Raw genomic sequence first — 19418 nt, 5'->3', positions numbered from 1 at the left:
GGTAGGTACCTGCACGCAGTTCAGGCCAGGTCCAAGTTCACTGGGCCCATGCTGTGTGCCAGACACTAAAGCCGCAGTCCGAAATAAAAGCAATCCTTGCCCTCTGAGAGGGGGGTCAACATCCAGGGAAGCCCCACATGCTGGGGGATGTACACAGAGGTGCTATACTCCCTCTCAGGCTCACACACCCAGCTGCTCTAATATAGATTTAGCAGGGAGAAAGACAGGGACAGAAGCAGACCAGTATATGCACCCGCGTATCTACTCCAATCCCCAGACAAGCAACCAAGGACGGTTTTCACGTCCAAAGCCCCTGAGCCACAGTTGACACAAAGTAGCTGCGATTAGTTATGAACTTCATCTGCTTTGCATGTATCCTGTAGAGTAACCTTCCGGTATCTCCCTTCGATAAGTAAGGTTTACTGACTTGCTTGGACTTCCCAAGTGGGTCAGTGGTAAAGAATTCACCTGCCAATGCAGGAGATGCAGGAGACGTGGATTTGATCCCTGGGTCAGGAAGACCTCCTGGAGAAGGAAATGGCTACCCACTCCAGGTTCTTGCCTGGGAAATTCCATGGACAGAGGAACCTGGTGGGCTACAGACTATGGGGCTGGAAAGAGTCGGACATGACTTGGCATCCAAACAACAGCAACAATTGACTTGCTTGTGGCCACATGGCTGGTATGAGGCAGAAATAAGAGCTCAAACCCAGCCAGACTGCTCCGGCATCCTTCTACAGAACCACTTATTCTACTGCCTCCATGGCAGATTTTGCCTCCAAAATATCTTTTAGGTCTCTAATCCACTCACCATCCTTCTCTAAGCCACTGCTGGTGTTTGAATGTGGACAAATGCAGTAGCCCAACAGTCTCCTCACGCTCCCTCTTGCCCACTACACTCTGTTACTCATGTAAAAGCCAATCTGTGTTTTCTAAAAACCAACTGTAATCATGCCCTTCTGTTACCTGACGTCCTTCTAAGGTTTCTTCATAAAAACCCAAATTCCTCCATAGAGCATGTGAGGCCTAGGATTGTCTGCCCTCTGCCCATTCCTCCTGCCTCCTCTCTGCCTGCTCCCCACGCCTCTCCCAGAGCCCAGATTCACTGCCCTTATGCCTATTCAGTGTTGGGTCCAACTCCCCTCCAGCCTCAGGGCCTTTGCACAAGCTGTGCTCTCCTCAGCCACCTAAGTCCTACGTGTCTTCCCCACGGTACTCTCCTGAGGTTCCTCCATACATCCTTGCAGAGGAGGTTTCATGGCTACTTCATGCAATTCATCACAGTGATATAAACTCCTCAGTTCTCCTAGTAACCCCTCCACCAAGAAATAGAAATTCAATCATCCAGTTTTTACCACGAAGTCAACTTTTCTCTCCCTTTGTCTTTTTTGTATTTGTTGCAATCACCCACTTTTTACAATTTGTGTTTCTTTACACATTTCCATCACATTTCCTGCAGACTGTGACGGAAAGGCAGAGACACAGGGACCAGAAGTAAAAGAAGAAATGAGACACATTTAACAATTATCAGATTGTCTGAACATTTCTGGGCAAGAGAGAGGCTAATTCATCCTCAAGAGGCAGAGATTTGTTATTTGACTAGACTCAGTGACTGATATGTAGTCGTTCTGTTACACCATCAAGACACTGACCGTAAATTCAGCAATTTTCGGCACCCGGAACTTCCCTTTGTTCTTCTGTTCAGGCTGATATTCTGTTCTTGTCTTCACAATCACCTAAAATGATCAACCAGTGTTAGCACACATAAATACTTGGAAGAGTTTTCTGTTCCTTCTTTTTTAGTAATTAGAACTTACTATATATTGCATAAAGATCAGAAAACACACACTTCCTCAAACACACACAAGAAAATTAAAAATTCAGATTATCCATATTTTCCCATTCCAACAGAGACAACCATAGGTGACAATTCTGGTCACACCTTTTCAGATGTTTTTACATGCATATGTATGCATTATATTGTATTTATGTATTAGCTATTTATACAAATATACTTTTGTGAAATGGACTGGCACTTCATTTTATCACACAACACTGCACTAACATTTTTTTCCATGTAGACAAATATATGATTTCAGTTTGCCTTTTGATGTTGCTTAATATTTCATTGTATGTGTAACTACAATTACTCTAACCAGTACTGACTGCTGAGCATGTAGGTTGTTTCCACAATTTGGATTATCTAAGCAAGTTATGATGAACATCTTGTAGCTAAACTTTTGCACATATACTTAATTCCAAATTAATTTAGAGACTTCCACAAAATGAAATATAAAGGTCTATTGAATCTATTGTATCATCTTATTTTTCTGAAGTCTGAATATTTTGCAGAGGTGGCTAATATCTTTTCGTGATAAGCTGTCAACCTGCCAAGACATTTATGGAACTTCATCCCACTGTGTAGGCAAAGTGGAAGAAAAAAAGAAACTTCACAGATAATCAATAACTACTGCTGCATGCCACAGTGTCATGGGGAACACAGGAGCTGTCTGAGCCTTGGGGTCTCACCTGTAAAGTAAGGACAATGATCATAATCGTAACCCCTATTTAACAAGATTGTTGTGAGGGTTAAATGAGATGATAATGGGCAATATTTTTGGAATAATTTATTATGTGCCAGGGCTAAATCAAGCTCTCCATATACCTTATCCACAAACCACTACTATTTTCATTCTCCTGAAAGGGAAACTGAGGCACAGAGCTGCCAAGTCACATATCCAAGGTAACACAGCTCAAAGGAAGCAATCTTCTAACCGTGATCAGTCTTCTCACTAGAGCTTAAATTAACGGAATTTTCACTGATAACTTTCACCCCGAGTTTTCCTAGAAGTGATAGTCAAGTGTATGGACTCCTGCAAGAATTCTATGAAGAATGCTCTTTAAGGTCTCTGAGGCATACTGTGGACAAAATACAGCTCAAGAAGGAAGGGGTAGGGGAGGAACTTCCATGATCGGACATCTCCTGTGTGGCACTTGGAAAACACTGCCCCCTCCCTGACACATGGAATTCATTTGCAGATGTAAATTCTGTACCTGTGCCCCACCCTCTTTCAATTCTGCTCCTCCAAATAAAAAGTGATCCCTTGCTTCCTTAAACAAAGAAATGATACAGTCAAACAAGGGTGAGGGATTTGGGGGGAGAATGGGGTCAGAGAATGTTCGATTTTTTTCTATCTCCTGCTCAAAAGAAGAAGAAAACAGAAGCCTCCTTGCCGCAAGTAAAAAAATATCCCTCACACTTTGCAAATGTACTATACGGCAGGCACTGGGCACTTGAGAGGCACCATCTCACTTAATTCTGTGTTGTGGGGCAGACACTGACATTGTCACTACTGTAGGGAGGTGAAAGACCGCACAATGTGTTTGAACCCCAACTCCAGCACTGAGCCTGCTGTGTCTTGGTTTTCTCATTCACTAAATGGGGAAATAACCATAACTACCTGGTTGGGTTTTTAGAAGGCTTAAATGAGTCACTATAAGTCAAGCACTCACATCGTTTATTCAATAATAAATGCTTTTTTGAACACTGCCTCTGAGTGCTGCCAAATGTTTTTCCAATAGATGTCTGAAGCAGATGCAGTTTGGGTCTGACTCGCACATGTCAACCTGTAAGCCCTCCCTATCCAGTCCTTACACAACAACACAAGGATTTCTCAAGAGTGATGCTCTTCAAGCATGGTCTAAAAAAGGGGGCTTTCAAGGATGAATACAGTTTTCGTGAGTGAACAAGCCAAGACATTTTATGCAAGGTGAACCACATGGTTTAAGAAACAAGAGTGTGAAACAGCATGTAGTCTACACGTTTGGATGCTTTGGTGCCACATGAACTTCGATGTGTAAGTAAGAACTGAGAGCTAATATAACTACAAGGGCAAATGCAAAAGCAGAGCCCATAGCCTGTGCTGTGTGCTTAGCCGCTCAGCCATGTCCAGCTCTTTGCAACCCCATGGACTGCAACCCCGCTAGGCTCCTCTGTCCACGGGGATTCTCCAGGCAAGAGTACTGGAGTGCATCACCATGCCCTCCTCCAGAGGATCTTCCCAACCCAGGGCTGGAACGCAGGTCTCCCACATTGCAGGAAGATTCTTTACTGCCTGAGCCACCAGGGAAGCCCAAGAACACTGGAGTGGGGCGCCTATCGCTTCTCCAGTGACCAAACACAGCGCAGCACCTCCCTTCTCCTGGGGGCTTCCTGACCCAGGGATCAAACTGGGGCCTCCTGCACTGCAGGTGGATTCTTTACCAGCTGAGCCACCAGGGAAGCCCGTTAGAGACGGCTGTGTGACCTCCATAGGCTCGCTGTTTCTACTAGAAATGCACAACATTCCGGGAAGGGCCAAATGAAATATACTAGTGTTTTGTGAACTTAAAAGACACTCTACAAATTGTAATGATTAAAAATTGTTGGGACAGTACTAGATCAACTGGCAGGTTATGAAATGTATAGAAAATTTAGATGTCTGATCATTTTTAAAAATATTTACAAACTGGAAACCATAATTTCTTCTCCCAATTCTTCATGTTATATGTATACATAAATTTATATATATACATATATTATTTATATATATAAAAATTTATACATATATTTATATATACATGTATTATATATTTATATATATACATGTATTATAATACAACTCAGTATCTATTTCTAAGCTTAGTGAATTTCCTGGTCAGTGTGCTATGTAACCCATACAACTTGGGGCAGTAATTGCCTTTGACTTTTATGCTAGACAGCATTCGAAGATAGTCCCCAAACTTTGCACCCTATCCCCACCCCCATATAATCTCCTTCCTCAAGAGTGTGGACAGGACCCATGAATATGATGGCACAGTCACTCCCAGGAGTATGTTATGCCATCTAAAACTCCATCACAGCAGACTGGAGAGAGAGGCTCCTTCTGGCCTTCAGGAAGTAAGTCAACACGCTGGAGAGGGCTATGCAGCCAGTGCCTGAGGGTGGACTCTAGGAGCTGAAAATGACCTGGGCCGATAGTAAGGTCATGCAAGAAAATGGCACTTCAGTCCTACAACCACAAGTAACTGAATTCTGCCAATAATTGGCATGAGCTTGGAAAAGGACCCCAAGCATCAGGTAAAATGCAGCCCGGCTGATACACTGACTCAAGAACTGTGAGACCCTCCTGAGCAGACAATCCACCTAAACTGTGACTGGACTTCTGACCTATAAAAACCTGTGAGGTTTCTGACCTGTGAGGTGATAAATTTGTGTTATTTTGAAGTAGTAAAGCTTTGGTAACTGGTTACATAAAAACAGAAAAACTAAAATTCCTCCCCACATTATCAAGTCCATCTCAACCATCTCTTAACTAGACTTCTTCATTTCTAGATCCTTAGCCATCAGAGTCATCTCAAGCATCACACATCAAATGTCAAGAAACATTTGCTGCTTAGTCTTCCCCTCTGCCCTTCTATTTTATAGACATCTTTCTCAAAACTTCTCAAAGAGCTCTAGACCATTTATATCATTCCATGTAAATTTAAAAGACCTCATGCAGCAGTCAACATGTTGAGACAGGGACAAAGCTAAACAAATATTACTGCTGAAATGAGACAATGAATAATCATTATAGGCATACCATTCTGCTATAATTGCCATAATAAATATTTCATGGTTCCTTCTCTCGTATCCATTCCCTTCTTCAATCAAAAGCCCCCAATCCTCCTTTCAAGAGCCCTGTCCTATGTGATGGCCATGTAGTTTGGTGGAATTGTTGCCTTCCTTGAGGGTAGGGATGGTCCCTAATCAGGTTGGGCCAATCAGAACATACTGTTCTATTGATCACAAAATTTGATTGGCTCAGAGATGCACGTGTTATCCAATTTGGATCAAAGTATATGAGGCAATACTGACTGGGAACTTGGGGGAAGAAGCCTCCTTGCTCTTTATGACCTAAAGAGCAAGGAAGACCTAAAGAGTATGGTCTTCCTCCAGATTGTACAGTGAGAACCTCATTCTGAAACAGTTGATGCACTTGTTGCTACTATGAGGAGGAGCCAGGATGAGGTCAAAGGCAGAATATAGAAGAGGACAGAGTCAAGAGGAACCTGGAGAAATGGATGTGAGCCCTGATGACATCTGCCCTCTGGATCATGCCGTGCCTGAAACCAGACCCACAGTGAACCCTGCAGGCATGGGGCAGGGGTGGGGGAGTCAAATCTTACTCTTTGGGCCTTAATCCAATTTATGCTGGGTTTTCTGATACTTGGTATGAAAAGCTTTCTATCTGATACAAGTGTGTTCCAAGAAAAATGAACTGAAAAACTATTAGAATTTAGTAAGATGGCCAAGCACTAAAATCATAACAAAAGCAATAGATATTCTTGGCACCAGCAAATAAAAAAAAAAAAAATCACCTCAGAAAATGATGGATCCACCCAAAGATACATACAAAAATATTCACAACCACTTTTTTTCATGATAGCCCAAACTGAGAACAACTCAAATGTCTATTAACAGGAGAATGGATAAATTGTGGTTTATTCATAAGATGGAATGTTACACAGCAATGCTACACACATGGGTGAATCTCACAGGCATTACATTGAACTGAAGAAATCTGATGCAAAACATTTTTTATATCCTGTGTGATTTCATCTATATCAAGTTCAATATAAATAAAATAATTTTATATTATCTAAGCAAATATATATACTATATATAGTACATACATATAACACACACACACACAAACACATATATATAGTATCCCAATTACCTTTTACAGTAATAGGAGAGATGCTGAGTTTAGTAGAATTGGGGTCATAGCCCTCCACGTCCTGCTTTGCCCTGAACACCTAAGCGATGTTGCTTATGCTCTGAATGAGTCTCTAATGAAAACACGTCTTTTGGCTTCAGAACACTTCCCAAACCACCAGGTTCAAACTAGGCCAACAGACAAGGGGGCCCCTGACCCCATGTCCATCCTCAGTTATCTGCTCCTCCCTTTAGCTAAGCCATTCTTTCTCCAAAAGCAACCCAGGTAATATTTTACCTTTGCCCCAAGGAAATATTAGCTTATTAGGACCCCTTCGACACATCAAAAGCAGGTCGGTGCCTGTTTGCCTGGAACAAACAGGCAGTCCTCTGGACTGGTCTTTTTTGAGCTCTCGGTTAGGTTTGGCAGGCGTGCTCACTCACTCCTCCATAGAGGTCCTCCTCCCAGGCCCCTGGTCCTCTTCCTGCTCACTGACCATCCCTCCTCGGCTTCCTCCTCAAGTCCCACCCACTCTGCTTAACCCCTCAGCACTAGAACCTCTCAGGGTTAGGTCATGGGATACTTCTTTCCTTCAAATTCTTTCTGAAGGTTCTTACTCCTATCACTTCAAGCTCCATCTTTATTCTCGTACATCTCAAATTTACATCTCCAATTCTGACCCTATTCAGCATTCAGATTACCCTACTGGCTGTTTGCCCTTGGACAGACACACCTGAATTTATCATGTCCACAGCAAAGCTCTTGGGTTCCCTGACTCACCTTCCCCAACCATCTTGCCCTTGACATTCTCTTCCTTGTGTAATCCCTAGCTAAGAAAATAGCAGCATGATAAGCCATGTTTATGTCAAGTCACACACAGGAGTCTCCCATGATCCCTCCCTTCCCTTCAGTCTCCAAACCCATCCCACCACTAGTCTCCACTTCTTCAAAACTTTCTCTCAAATAAACACATTTGCCCAGTTATACTGCCCTAGTCCAGATCATCATCCTCTCTCCATGAACGTTTGCTCTGACCATCTTCCATGCTTCCCTCCTTGCCTCCCAAAATCCAAATAAAAAGAGCTTTCTAGACTAAGAGAGCACCAGCCAGCAAACATTCAGAAGACACCCAGGAGGCTGGACCTGGGAGGACCACAAAGACATAGTTCTGAGTGGACTGGGAACAGCAGGTGAAGTGAGGGGTAAGCCGAGGCTCTGCATGCCTTGCCTCGCATGTTAAAGATGGACTTGAGACCAGTGAGAAGCTAAGGAAGGTTTATAAGCCGGAGAGTGGCTTTCCAGGCAGGCATTACAAGTAGAGGAGAAGCCTCTGGCACAATGGAGATACACTAGAGAGATGCAGAAAGCAAGAAAAAACAGCCCTACAGTTACTGGAATCAACCAGCTATTGGGCATGTCATGAAGCGTGGTGTGCTGTTCCCGTGGACTGGTGCCAGAAACGGATCCTTTCTATAAAAGGAGACATAGTAACAGTGACTTTTTTTAGTACTCTGAAGGAGAAAGCATAAGAAATGTTAGCCAATCATTATTAATTGTACCTTGGAGGAATCAGCTTGCTTATGCAAAAAAGAGAGAAAAGAGAAAACAAATTTGGTAAAAAGGTTCTATTTTCTGCAGTTGAAAAAAAAATGGAGCAAAATGGAGCTCTGAGCTACTTGATTAATATATGAAATGCAATGAAAAAGTGGGAAGAGGGGAGGAAAAATTGTTTCTACTTGTTTTTATTAAAAGTAGGGCTTTATAGATACTTGGAAGAATGAAACTCCTGGTTTTCAAATATGGTTTTGAATTTAGGCACAGAAATAAATGTTTTCTTTTCATATCAATACATCAGTCCCTATTGTTCTGTTGGCAGTTGATATGAAGAACATAATTTAACATAATTGGCATTGTGAAAATGGGATAAATTATTCATCCCAAAAGGACCCCTTGTCTGGATATATTCCCCCTTCGCTGGCAAGGCCAGATAATACATGGTGGTTCAGATGGCGCAAAGTATAGATCATAAAAATTTAAAATACTACTTCCCAGGATTATCAATAATGAAGAGGTTCCCACACAAAGAGGCTCTAGGATTGGCAGGAACAATAAATAAAAGTGCAGAAGTGCTGACAAGGAGCATAATTGTATTTTTATGAGCTGGACTGGCACAGGCCAGAAATAGATCTAAGCTGTACCTTTCAGCTCATTCTTTCAGCAAAGAAAGAAGTTAGGAGCAGGACAATGAAGGGCTAGCCTCTGAGCGCCTCCTGTGTGCCAGACACAGTGCTACTCATGTGTACTCACAAAGTCTCATACCCATTCCCCCGCTTGTAGCATTCTCTCTGACCCTCACATCTCTCCTGTAAGATCATTATTATTCCCATCTTTCAGATGAGGAAATTTAGCCTCAGAGACTTCAGTCACTTGCCTATGATCAAATGATAGGTAAGTGGTTGAGCTGGTATTCAAACTGAAGAACATGATGCCCTTTTCTATAATTTTTAAGGTACCTGCTATGTGCCTGGCACTGTACCAAAAGCTTTACAGCCTATATCTCAGCCAATCCTTTCAATCACTCTAAGGAAGGAGAGAGTATCCCCATTTAACAAGAGCCGGAGTCTCAGGGAGCAGAAATGACTGCACAACCTCACATAACCACTAATGGGCTGACTCAAGGCTTGAGCCTGGGCTTCTGGCTCAGATCAATTGCCACTAGTAAGGTCATCATTCAAAAATCACAGCACTCAAACTCTGATCCTGTGGCACCTGATGCTCTATCAATGCTATTGAATGAATGCCCTAATGAGTGAATCCTGCACCTAAAGAGACAAGGTAAAGCTACCCCCAGTGGGGCCTGGGTACATAGCTGGGAACCTTCTCCCATTTACCACCTCACTCCTCAACTCATACTCCATCTCTTTGGGTCTGAGTCTCTCCCTGGGCCCTTGAAGTTTGGTACTAGGCCCAGAACACAAGTAAGATATCGGTGTTCAAAGAACATTAGTGGTAGTATTGTCCAGTCCCACCAATCCACAGATGGGAACATGGAAGCCCAGAGAGGGGAGGGATTTGCTGCCAGTCACTCAGCAAGGACTCCAGTATGGACTTGCTGACTCCCAGTCCAGGGCGCTTTCTGTGGGCTCAAATCTCTTTTCCTTGCTGGGCCTTTGATTTCTCAGGGCAGAACGGAATATTGGCCAGGAAGGCCACATATGGATGGACTAGCCCAGAGAGTCTCTGACTCTTCAACTCTGTGACAAGGCATATAGCTGGGGAAGATGAGGGACTCTTCACCGGGTCCTACAGGGACTGCCAGCTCCTGCTCTGAGCAGAGGCTAGTTGCCTGGGCTGGAGTCCCTACAGCAAGGGCCATAGCTCTGCCATCCAGACCCATTCTCTACAGGGCAGAAGCCCAGCCCACCTCACTGTTCAACCCTTCTTGCACCCCTGTGCACTCCAAGAAAAATGATCCTGACAATGGGACTGAATTGATGATGATGATGGTAACAACAATCATGACAACAACCTTGCATTAAGCACTTACTCTGTGCCAGGTACTGTGATAAACATTCGACATGCATTTTCTCATTTTACCCTGTAAACACTTCTTAAAGGAAGATACTACTGTCCTCATTTTAACAAGAAAACAGAGGGACAGAGCAGTTAGTAAACTTGCTTAGGGTCACACAGCAAGTAGGTGGTAGAATTAGGATTCAAATTCCAACTGCATTGTTACAATGCATGTGCCCCTATATAGGCCACCCTTTATTTGCAGGGACACTGGCTCGCTGTCTCTCTGTGCGCGAACATAAGCAAGTAAGGCACTGCAGCTCTCTGAGATTGCTTCACCATCTGTGAAATGGAGGTGATTTTTAAATATATATATATATATATATATATATAATTTGATATATTCTCATGGTAAAAAAAATAAATATGAAACTTGTAGGATTATATATATATACATACATATAGTCTTCAAATGGGCCCCAACCACCCCATCTGTAGTCCCTAACCGCCCCACCCATAGTCCCTAACCATTCGATGGCTTTTTGTGTGTCTTTTCAAGACTGTTTTATGAGTTATAAGAATGAAACATACACCCATATTTCCACAAATGGGGCTCCATGCTACATTCTTCAAAGTGTTTTAAAGGAGCAATGTGTCTGTTCTTTTTCCACATTAGCACAAACACAAGCAAATCTGTCTCATCCTTATAACAATTGCTTACTTTTCTACATCCATGCACTACGGTTTATTTAACCACTTCAGTCTCATGGAACATTTGTTTAACCACTCCAATCTCCACATACATATATGGCTTTGCAGATTTGAAAAATATATCCATAGGATAAATTTCTGCCGCCAGTAGCAACATACCAATCAAATGGGATATGCAGTTTTAATTTATAAGCAATGTCCAAATACCCTCTAAAAACCACTGCATCAAATTATATAACCAACCAGAGTGCAACAGGAAGATCTGCTTTCCCCTAGCATTAGCAACACCAGGCATTATCACTTTATTTATTGCCAATCAGATATGTAAAATGTTATGTTCCATTTAAAATTATTATGTTTTAAATTACAAAGAATTTTTAACCTGCTCATTGGTCACTTTCTATTTGTTGGAATCACCTAGTCAGAGCCTTTGCTCCAATTTGGGGTGATGCACAATCTGTCTCTTGTGAGCCCCTGAAGAGCAGAACAAGCGGACTCTATCATCCTGGAATCTGCAGGGATGAGCATTTTCTGCTTCCCAGGGAAAAACTGATGGTTCTCTGATCCTGTGTATCAGCGAGAAAAATAAACCCTCTGGTGAAGCCATGACAAAGACCAAGAAGGCATGCAGGACTCAGTGACAGGAGCAGTATCTCCTTTGCTCCTTTCTTTCCCATCGAGCCCCTGAACCTCCACCATTATCCCATCCTTCTCAGCAAGTTTTACTTTTATAGTCATCCTCCAAAAATGTCACTTTAGGGAGACACAGTCTGAATATCCAAGGAGAGAAAGGAAACTATCACTGAGCCCCATGTTTGTGTCATTAGATAATTTTCACTTGTTTTCTCACAGTAACGCTGTTAGGTAGCTATTATGCTCATTTCACAGAAAGAAAAAAAAAGGCCCAGAGATAACAAGTAACTTGCCTAAAGTCACACAGTACATGAATACTGTAGCTGAGATTTGAATACAAGCCTCTAGGACAACAAAGCACATGTGGTCTACCACACAAAATGTGAAGTGTGCCAAACATTAATAATTGATCTTTTAATGTCTGCATTCCTTTCCTCCCACAAGCAGGTAAGCCAACCTCCTGTGGGACATGTAAAGATTTAGTAATCAGTAGAAAGGAAAGGAACAAACTGCCTAGAGCCTCACAGCTGGCTTTGCTGAATACATGATTCATCTGAGCCTTTGCCAAGGAGGGTTGTGCCTATCTGGCTTGCTTTCAGGGGACTAACCATCCTTTAGCCGGCACTTCCCAGACTCCTGGGTACAGATCTTGGCTGCACTGTTTTCTTTTGGTGTGTCCTAGGATAGTATTTTACTTCTCATCTGAGCCTGTTTTCATATGGACATACTGGTCACGACCTCATAGAGGAGTTGTGCAGTTATCTGGGTTATCGCGGTCACGTAAATAAACCAAAGGCACATCCTGGAATTTGGTATCTACAGATTGATGTTCCAACTTCTCAAGAGTTTGCTCCCATGGCCCAGAAAGAACTACCAAACTGCTTAGATTTAAATGGATTAACTAAGCCTACCTTTACACTAGGCAAGGGGCCAGGGGTCTCATTCAGCCATCATTTCCGGTCTCCCACCATATGCCAGAACCAAGGCTACAAAGATGAGACAGAGCCAGGACCCTCAGGCCCAGTGGGAAAAGCTCCTCAGGGCTGACCCAGCACTGTCATAATCAATCTGTCCATCTCCCCATTTCTATCGCCAATCACAAAACAGCAGAGACTTTCCAGTTGATCTCCTGCCCTCTACTCTTCTCTTCCCCGACTCATGGAGGGGAGGGTGCAGCTAGAAACCCAGTAGCCTCTATTTGGGGGAAACTTCTCTGGTGCTGCCTCATTTGGAAGATGGATTGGAAGAAAGGAGGAAGAAGAGACCAGGCTGTAGGGTAGCCCACAGCAGCCAGAGGGATCTTCCTAAAATGGAAATCTGATTCTGCTACTCGACTTCCTTAAACCCCTTCCAAAAATGTACCACGTGAACTGGTGTCCACTGCACCTCGTGCACCACATCCCTCCCCCTCACTCAGCGCACCCAGGCAACTCGACCTCCTGACTGCCCTTCTTCTCCCCTCGGGGTCTGTCCGCATGCTGACCCCTCTGCCTTACCCCCCTCACCTACCCACTCTCCAGCTCTCAGCCAGGGCTCCTTCTGCAGAAGGACCTTCCCTGACCACTGTTCCACCATAATTAAGCCCTCTTAAGTCTTAGCCTTTACAATCTAGCACCTTACTCTTTTCTTAATAGCCCATCTTACAAGTTGCATCTCTGAACTTCTATTTGTGTGCTGGCCTGTTTGAAGACCCTCTTTCCCACTGGGACTAGAAGCTCCATGAAAGCAATGATCATGCCTGACTTTTCCTGGCTGTGTATGTATAGCCTAACATAGTGCCCAGCACGTAGAAGGTGCCCCATAGAAATGCTGGATGAGTGAGTTCCTTCCAGCATAGTGAGTATAAGCTTTGCTATGATTATGAATGGCCAGGGAGGGTGTCCAGGAGAGCTGCCATGACCACTGCTTATCAGACAGGAAAAGGGACAAGCAGGGCATTCTGGGCAGAAGGAATGGCCTGGGCAAGGAGGAGGGAGCAAGAAACACCCTGGAAAGTATGGAAAATTCCAGGGCTGGTTTTTCAGCCTCAGCACTGTAGACATTTTGGGCAGGACAATTCTTCAGGGGTGGCATTTTGTGCATTGTAGGGCATTTACCAGCATTTCTGGCCCAAAGCAGCCCCCTATTGTCACAACCAAAAAGTGTCTCCAGACACAGCCAAACGTCCCTCTAGTGGGGAGGGGACTCACCCCTGGTTGAGAACAAAGGCTCGAGGTAGCTCTGCCACGCTGGTGTTCAAGGTACCAAGTGAGACGTGGTAGGGATGGAAGCCGGTGCAGCAGGTGATGGAGGACCTGGAGTGTCAAGGTCAGGACTGGAGGACTCTACCCTGTGGGGAGCACTGCAAAGGCTTTCCAAGGGAGAAGGACTTGTCACAACTCTGGGGGCACTACCATAGGTGTGGTGTGGAGGACTGCTCAGAGTGATGGAAGAGGTGGGGGAACAGCCACCTTAGGAGAGGCCTCCTCTCCCAAGACAGGCACAGCTCCTCCAGCATTGGGGGGTGGGGGGGCACTGGAGTCCATGATGCCCTCTTTCCAGGATGGCCCCAGGCCTCACCTGCAGGTCCAAGAGAGCGCAACAGGGAGCCTCGGCCAGAGATGAAGGGATGTAGAGTCTGAGGAAGCACTGCCTGGGGTGGGAAGCTTCTCGTTATTGAAGGCAGCAATGTGCAGAAGGGGAAACCGAGGTGTCAGGGGCCCTGGGCTTCCAAACTCAGCTCTTCCACTCTCTCTGTGAAGCTTGGGCAAGTCTATTGATCCGAGCCTCAGTTTCCTCACCAGTGAAATGGGTGCACTAATACCCACCTCATAGGATTGCTGGGAAGATTAACTGAAACCATAGCTATGAATGCCCTGCATGGCCCATTTCTAGCCCAGAGCAAGAGCTTCAGACATACTCAGCCTCTCCACTTAGCCTCCAAAACCTTTCCCCCAGAAGCTCACATTCCATACAAAGAGTATTCAGTGGACAAATATAGAAATAATTGTCAGTATTACATGCCAGAGCACACTCTGTATTTTACATTTTTAGGAAGAAAAGTCAATATATTGGGGTCTAATATACGTCTTTCCGATAACCTTTTTAGTTTTAAACCCTCACCATGTGACTGGACCTAATGAGAGAGCTGACAAATGTGCCAGACCTCTCCTTGCCTTCTCTAAAGCCCTGTAAGGTTGAGTGCCCCCTCTACCCATGAGGAGGCTGAGGCTGAGCCAGCTGGCCCCCTATTCCTGCTGAGGTGGAAGTTTCTAGAACAGCACTGCCTGGCATCTGGGTTCTCCAGGAGGCTTACCAACTCTGGGATTTGGGAAGTGACTTTACCACCATGCCTGAGTTTCATCATCTTTAAAAACTGGATTAAAGGAGAAATTCCCTTATTAGATCCTATTAACTACTGAAAGGATGAAAGAAAATTCTGTGTGTGTGTATGTGTGTACCTCTGACTTAGAATCTAGCACAAGTAGCACATGAAAATGATAGTTATTATTCTCTTACGGTTGGTTTTGTGCCAGGCACTGTCTATATAAGGCCAGATCTAACACTGCCCCGACTAGCATGAAGTAGGTGTGGTCCTCCTCACTGCACAGAGGACACTGAGGTCCAGCTGGCATGAAGACTCTGTCAAGAACACCCGCCAAAGCCTGAGAAGTGCCCCGGGGGATGTGTCCGTTTACGGATTCTCACCCGTCAGGATGCACTGGTTTCCCTTCCCATGCATGCAAGTCTATAATGTACTTATCTTCTTCAGGCTTTTGGGCAGTTTTCTGGCACATCTGGACTGGCTTAGTGGTTATCAGGCACATTTTCTGTCTCAAGGAGAGAAAGAAGTCGTTGGAGGTAGGACATGGGGTGAGGAGTAAGGGGTGACAGAGACCATGATATCTCTGAATGACCCGCAGGTGTGTGTAGAGTTAAGGGGAGAGGTAACCTCACCACAGTCCCTTTTCCTTGCATGCCTCTCAGGGACGTAAAGATCCTTGAGACTAGAGGGGAAAGATTCTTCCTAAAACTTCACAAAACCTTGAGCAAATATCCCCTCTGCTTCTCCTCAATTTCCACTACATCTGCAATCAAATTCCAGCAGTGCCACTTACTCCTCTGTGGGTTTCAATAAATCATAAAATTTCTCTGATCCTCCTCCACCTTTTGCCTGAGAATGTGGATGGATGTATAATCCCCGGGTAATGTGCATCTAGCACAGTGGTTCTCAACTTTGGCAGCACACAGGAGTCCACCTGGGAAGGTTTAATTAATAGTGATGCTTGGGTCTCACCCCCCAGAGATTCTGATATAATTGTTCTGGGGTGTGGCCTAGGTATCAAGATTTTCAAAGGTTCCCCAGTTAACGCTAATATACAGTCACAAACTGAGAACCTCTGCTATACAGGTAACTAATACCCAATTAATATTACTCCTTCACATTTCTTTAGCACTAACTGCCTGTCAGCAAATTTTATTTTCAAAAGGCCTTATCAGTTTCTCAGGATGGCTCAGTGATTCTTTATTTCTGGAACCCCTATGCATAATTTCATATTAACAACCTCTGCACTTTCAAAACAGATGACTCAACCCTCAGCCAATCAGCCAGGCCCTTTATCTAGCTTTGGCTTCTCTTCTGTTCATTGGATAGAGCCAATTGGTTAAGACACACAATGCCCTCCTGAAGATGCCAATGAGAAAAATCAAACAAATGGAATGATCCATTGTTCACTCTTCAGCTAGGGAACTTCATCAATTGCCTCCTAATCTATCTTTTATGGCATGCAAAAGCTCACATTATAAAACCCTAAGTTCTCTCAGAGGGATCTTAATATCACTTCTCCCACCTGTGCTCATAGAATAACTCCCCCACTTTTGTATTAAATGCTCACCTCCATTCTTCATCGACTACTCCCATGTCAGGAGACGTGCCATCAGCCAGTCACTCATTTCCAGCCACGCCTCCCCAAAACACACTCTATTCCAGTCATGCTATTTCCCAAACGCCCTCCATTCTTTGCACACTTGTGCCCTTTGCCTTAAATGCCTTTCCCTCCAATGGCCTACCTGGGAGGATTTTACTCACCTTTAAAAGCCAAATTCAAATGTTCCCCTCTGCAGCTGACCTAGCCTGTCCTCCCAGTTCCCTCTCTGCCACAACAGAATTTAGTTGTTTCCACCCCAGTGATCTCACAATCTTCATAATGCTCAGGCATTGCATTTACCATGATGCTTTATATTAATTTAAGTCTTATAATGATGAGGGATTTTGTAACGTGTGTTTTTATAACCAACTTCCAGGGTAGGAACAGGTGCAAACTAAATGCTTGTTGGACTGCATCCAATTCTCTGTCCTCAGATTTGTAACAGTCAATTTTTAAAACATCTTCCCCAAATAATCAAGACCATTTTCTTTTTCTTCAAATCTAGAAGCGTATTAGTATTCATTCACTATGATAAAACTTTTAAAAAGAAAGATTAATTTTTTTGCCTGCGTATGTGAACAAAAACATGAACAAGCACTTACCATAAATCTGAAATAACGTAAGAGGTGTCATGTCTCTAGGAGGAATAACTACATTTTACAAGAAAGGGAACGTATCTGGCCGATAAGGGAATGAGAGGGTTTGAGGGAGGTGGAATTTTTTTTTCTGCTTTATTTCCTGAGATGAGGGGAGCACGGGGGCTGCTGATGAGGAACAGAGCACCTGCTTTACCTTTTCCGGAGCAGGGAGCTGTAAGTGATTAACCTCCAGGGGAGTGATGAGAGGGACGGTCTGGAAGCCATCCTCAACCGAAGGTGGTTTGGCTCCCTTCTCACTGGGGTTACTGTTCAGCTTCACCATTCTGACGCCTTTCTTCCCAGACCAGACCTAAGACAAGCAGGAGAATTCTAGTTACAGTGGGGAGTGAGGCAGGAAAGAGGGCTGACGACGGAGAAGACAGCGCTGCCCTCAACAGCTCCACTCTGGCAGCTTCAGCGTAGACATCAGGCATGGATCTTCCACTAGATTTCCTGACATGATCCCTATTATCCAGGAAAACTTCTTTAATCATCAAGAAATGCCACCTGCCAATGGCACTTACCAGCTTTCAAATTTGAGAAACTCAAGGAGAATCCCAGTCTTACACACAAAATATACAACCTTAAAAATATAGCCAAGACACTACAGCTAACATAATCACATAATCTCAGTGGAAAGCTAATTCTGAGTGAAAAAAAATCCTATTATTCTGGGTCATCCTGCAGTATGATAAATTTCACCTTACCATCTTGATTGCTATTTTATTATATTTTGTTTTTTTCCCCATTAATCTCCTGAAAATACAATAAATACATCCAATGCCTCTATGTGTAGTATACCCTTTTACACAATATGTAGGTTGTACAGGAGATACAATTTCTTAAAACAAAAAAGGACTGGCTTGAACCTGATCCTGTTATTCAGTCATGGAATGCCTCCATTTCCTCAATAGCAAAGGGCCATTTTTTTTTTTTTTTTTGGTTCCACGGAAAGTTAGCAACCCCCGTATTCCAAGATTGCCAACTAAATAAACAAATCACATTTATTTCTTTCCAGCTCCCTTGGAAGTCAAACGGTGTTCTCACCCCACCCCCAGAATCCCAGCACAACTGAATTTTTCTTGTCAATCCTGCTCACTGGAACGTTATTAGACAAAATAGGGTTGTTGTCGGGGTGAAAGGGATGGGCAAGGGTTGGAGGATATTGGGGAGTGGTTACAGCAAAAACGAATGCCCACTTACCGTGCAGCACTCTCGGGGGTCAGAGCAGATTCAAACCAGGATGACGAGGAGGAGGACGGCCAGGAGTCCTGCCTCCTCAGCCGAGCTTGTGGTGCTGAAAGGACAGCGCCTCGCGTGCGTCTGGATGGCGAGCTGCGGAGAGCGAGGCGCCAGCGCGCGGGCTGCTGGCAGCTGTCTGCCCGCTCGCCCGCTCGCTCGCTCGCGCCCCTCCCGCCGGGAGACGGGCTCCCACACCATCTGTCATCTGGCACCACCTGCTGTTTCTCATGCATGGCCACAACCACAGCATGGGACAAAATGGTTTCAAGAAAGTGGGAGGGATTCTGGCCATTTAAAAAAAAACTAATAAACACCGTAGTATTCTACAAGCAATCCTTGAGCCTTTAGAAAAACTGGAGGAGGCGGCATATTCCTTAGGAAAAGGGACCACCCCGAAGATTTTCCAGGACAATATTATGAAACACAGACTTGTTTAGGACTTAACACCGTGCTCTGATCAGTATATGGGAAGAAGGAGAACTAATATTTATTGAATATCTCCCATGTGTTGGGCCCTTCTCCAGGTTACTTCAGACTATTTATCTCATTTGCCAATTGTGACTTATAATAGTGCCTACATGATGGGGTTAGAGTGAAGGGTGAATGTGATAACTTGCAGAAAGCATTTAGCTCAGAGCAAGGTGCTTGACTAGCGGTGCATAAACATAAGCACCTTTCCTCACAATGCTGTGATCATGCAGGCCAGCTAAGGTCACAGAGCTAGCAGAGCACCAGGGATCTGAACCCTGATCCACCGCTGTCAAAGTTTGTATGCAGTCCACATTACAGAGCTTCAAGGTTGGTTTCTGGAATCAGAGAGGGCAAAGTGCTAGAGTCAGTTCTACGAAGTTCCGGCTGTGGGGACATTTTGAATTCACTCTCCAAGCCTTCTTTATCTCTGATGTGGGTATAACATCTCCCTTGCCAAGCGGTTGTGAATATGAGAAGAGATTGCGCTCAAGGAAACCCCTTTCAGCTCAGGGACAGGATTCTGAATGGTTGAATTGTTTCATCCCTGGAGATTGCTCTTA

General features: G+C 44.2%; 1 protein-coding gene across 1 annotated transcript in view; it reads right to left on the bottom strand.

Moving 5' to 3' along the window:
• Window positions 1-18515, bottom strand: part of NSG2 (neuronal vesicle trafficking associated 2) — a 63436-nt gene extending 44921 nt beyond the window's left edge. The window contains exons 1-3 of the mRNA XM_061129443.1: window positions 18349-18515; window positions 17300-17455; window positions 1653-1736 (exon numbers count right to left, since the gene is read on the bottom strand). Of these exons, the coding sequence (XP_060985426.1) occupies window positions 1653-1736; window positions 17300-17428 (213 nt within the window). The 5' untranslated portion in view covers window positions 17429-17455; window positions 18349-18515. The remainder of the gene's footprint in view (window positions 1-1652; window positions 1737-17299; window positions 17456-18348) is intronic.
• Between the last annotated feature and the right edge of the window lie 903 nt (window positions 18516-19418).

Source organism: Dama dama, chromosome 25 (genome assembly GCF_033118175.1).
Source record: "Dama dama isolate Ldn47 chromosome 25, ASM3311817v1, whole genome shotgun sequence".
NCBI lineage: Eukaryota > Metazoa > Chordata > Mammalia > Artiodactyla > Cervidae > Dama > Dama dama.
This window is presented reverse-complemented; position numbering and strand designations above follow the sequence as displayed.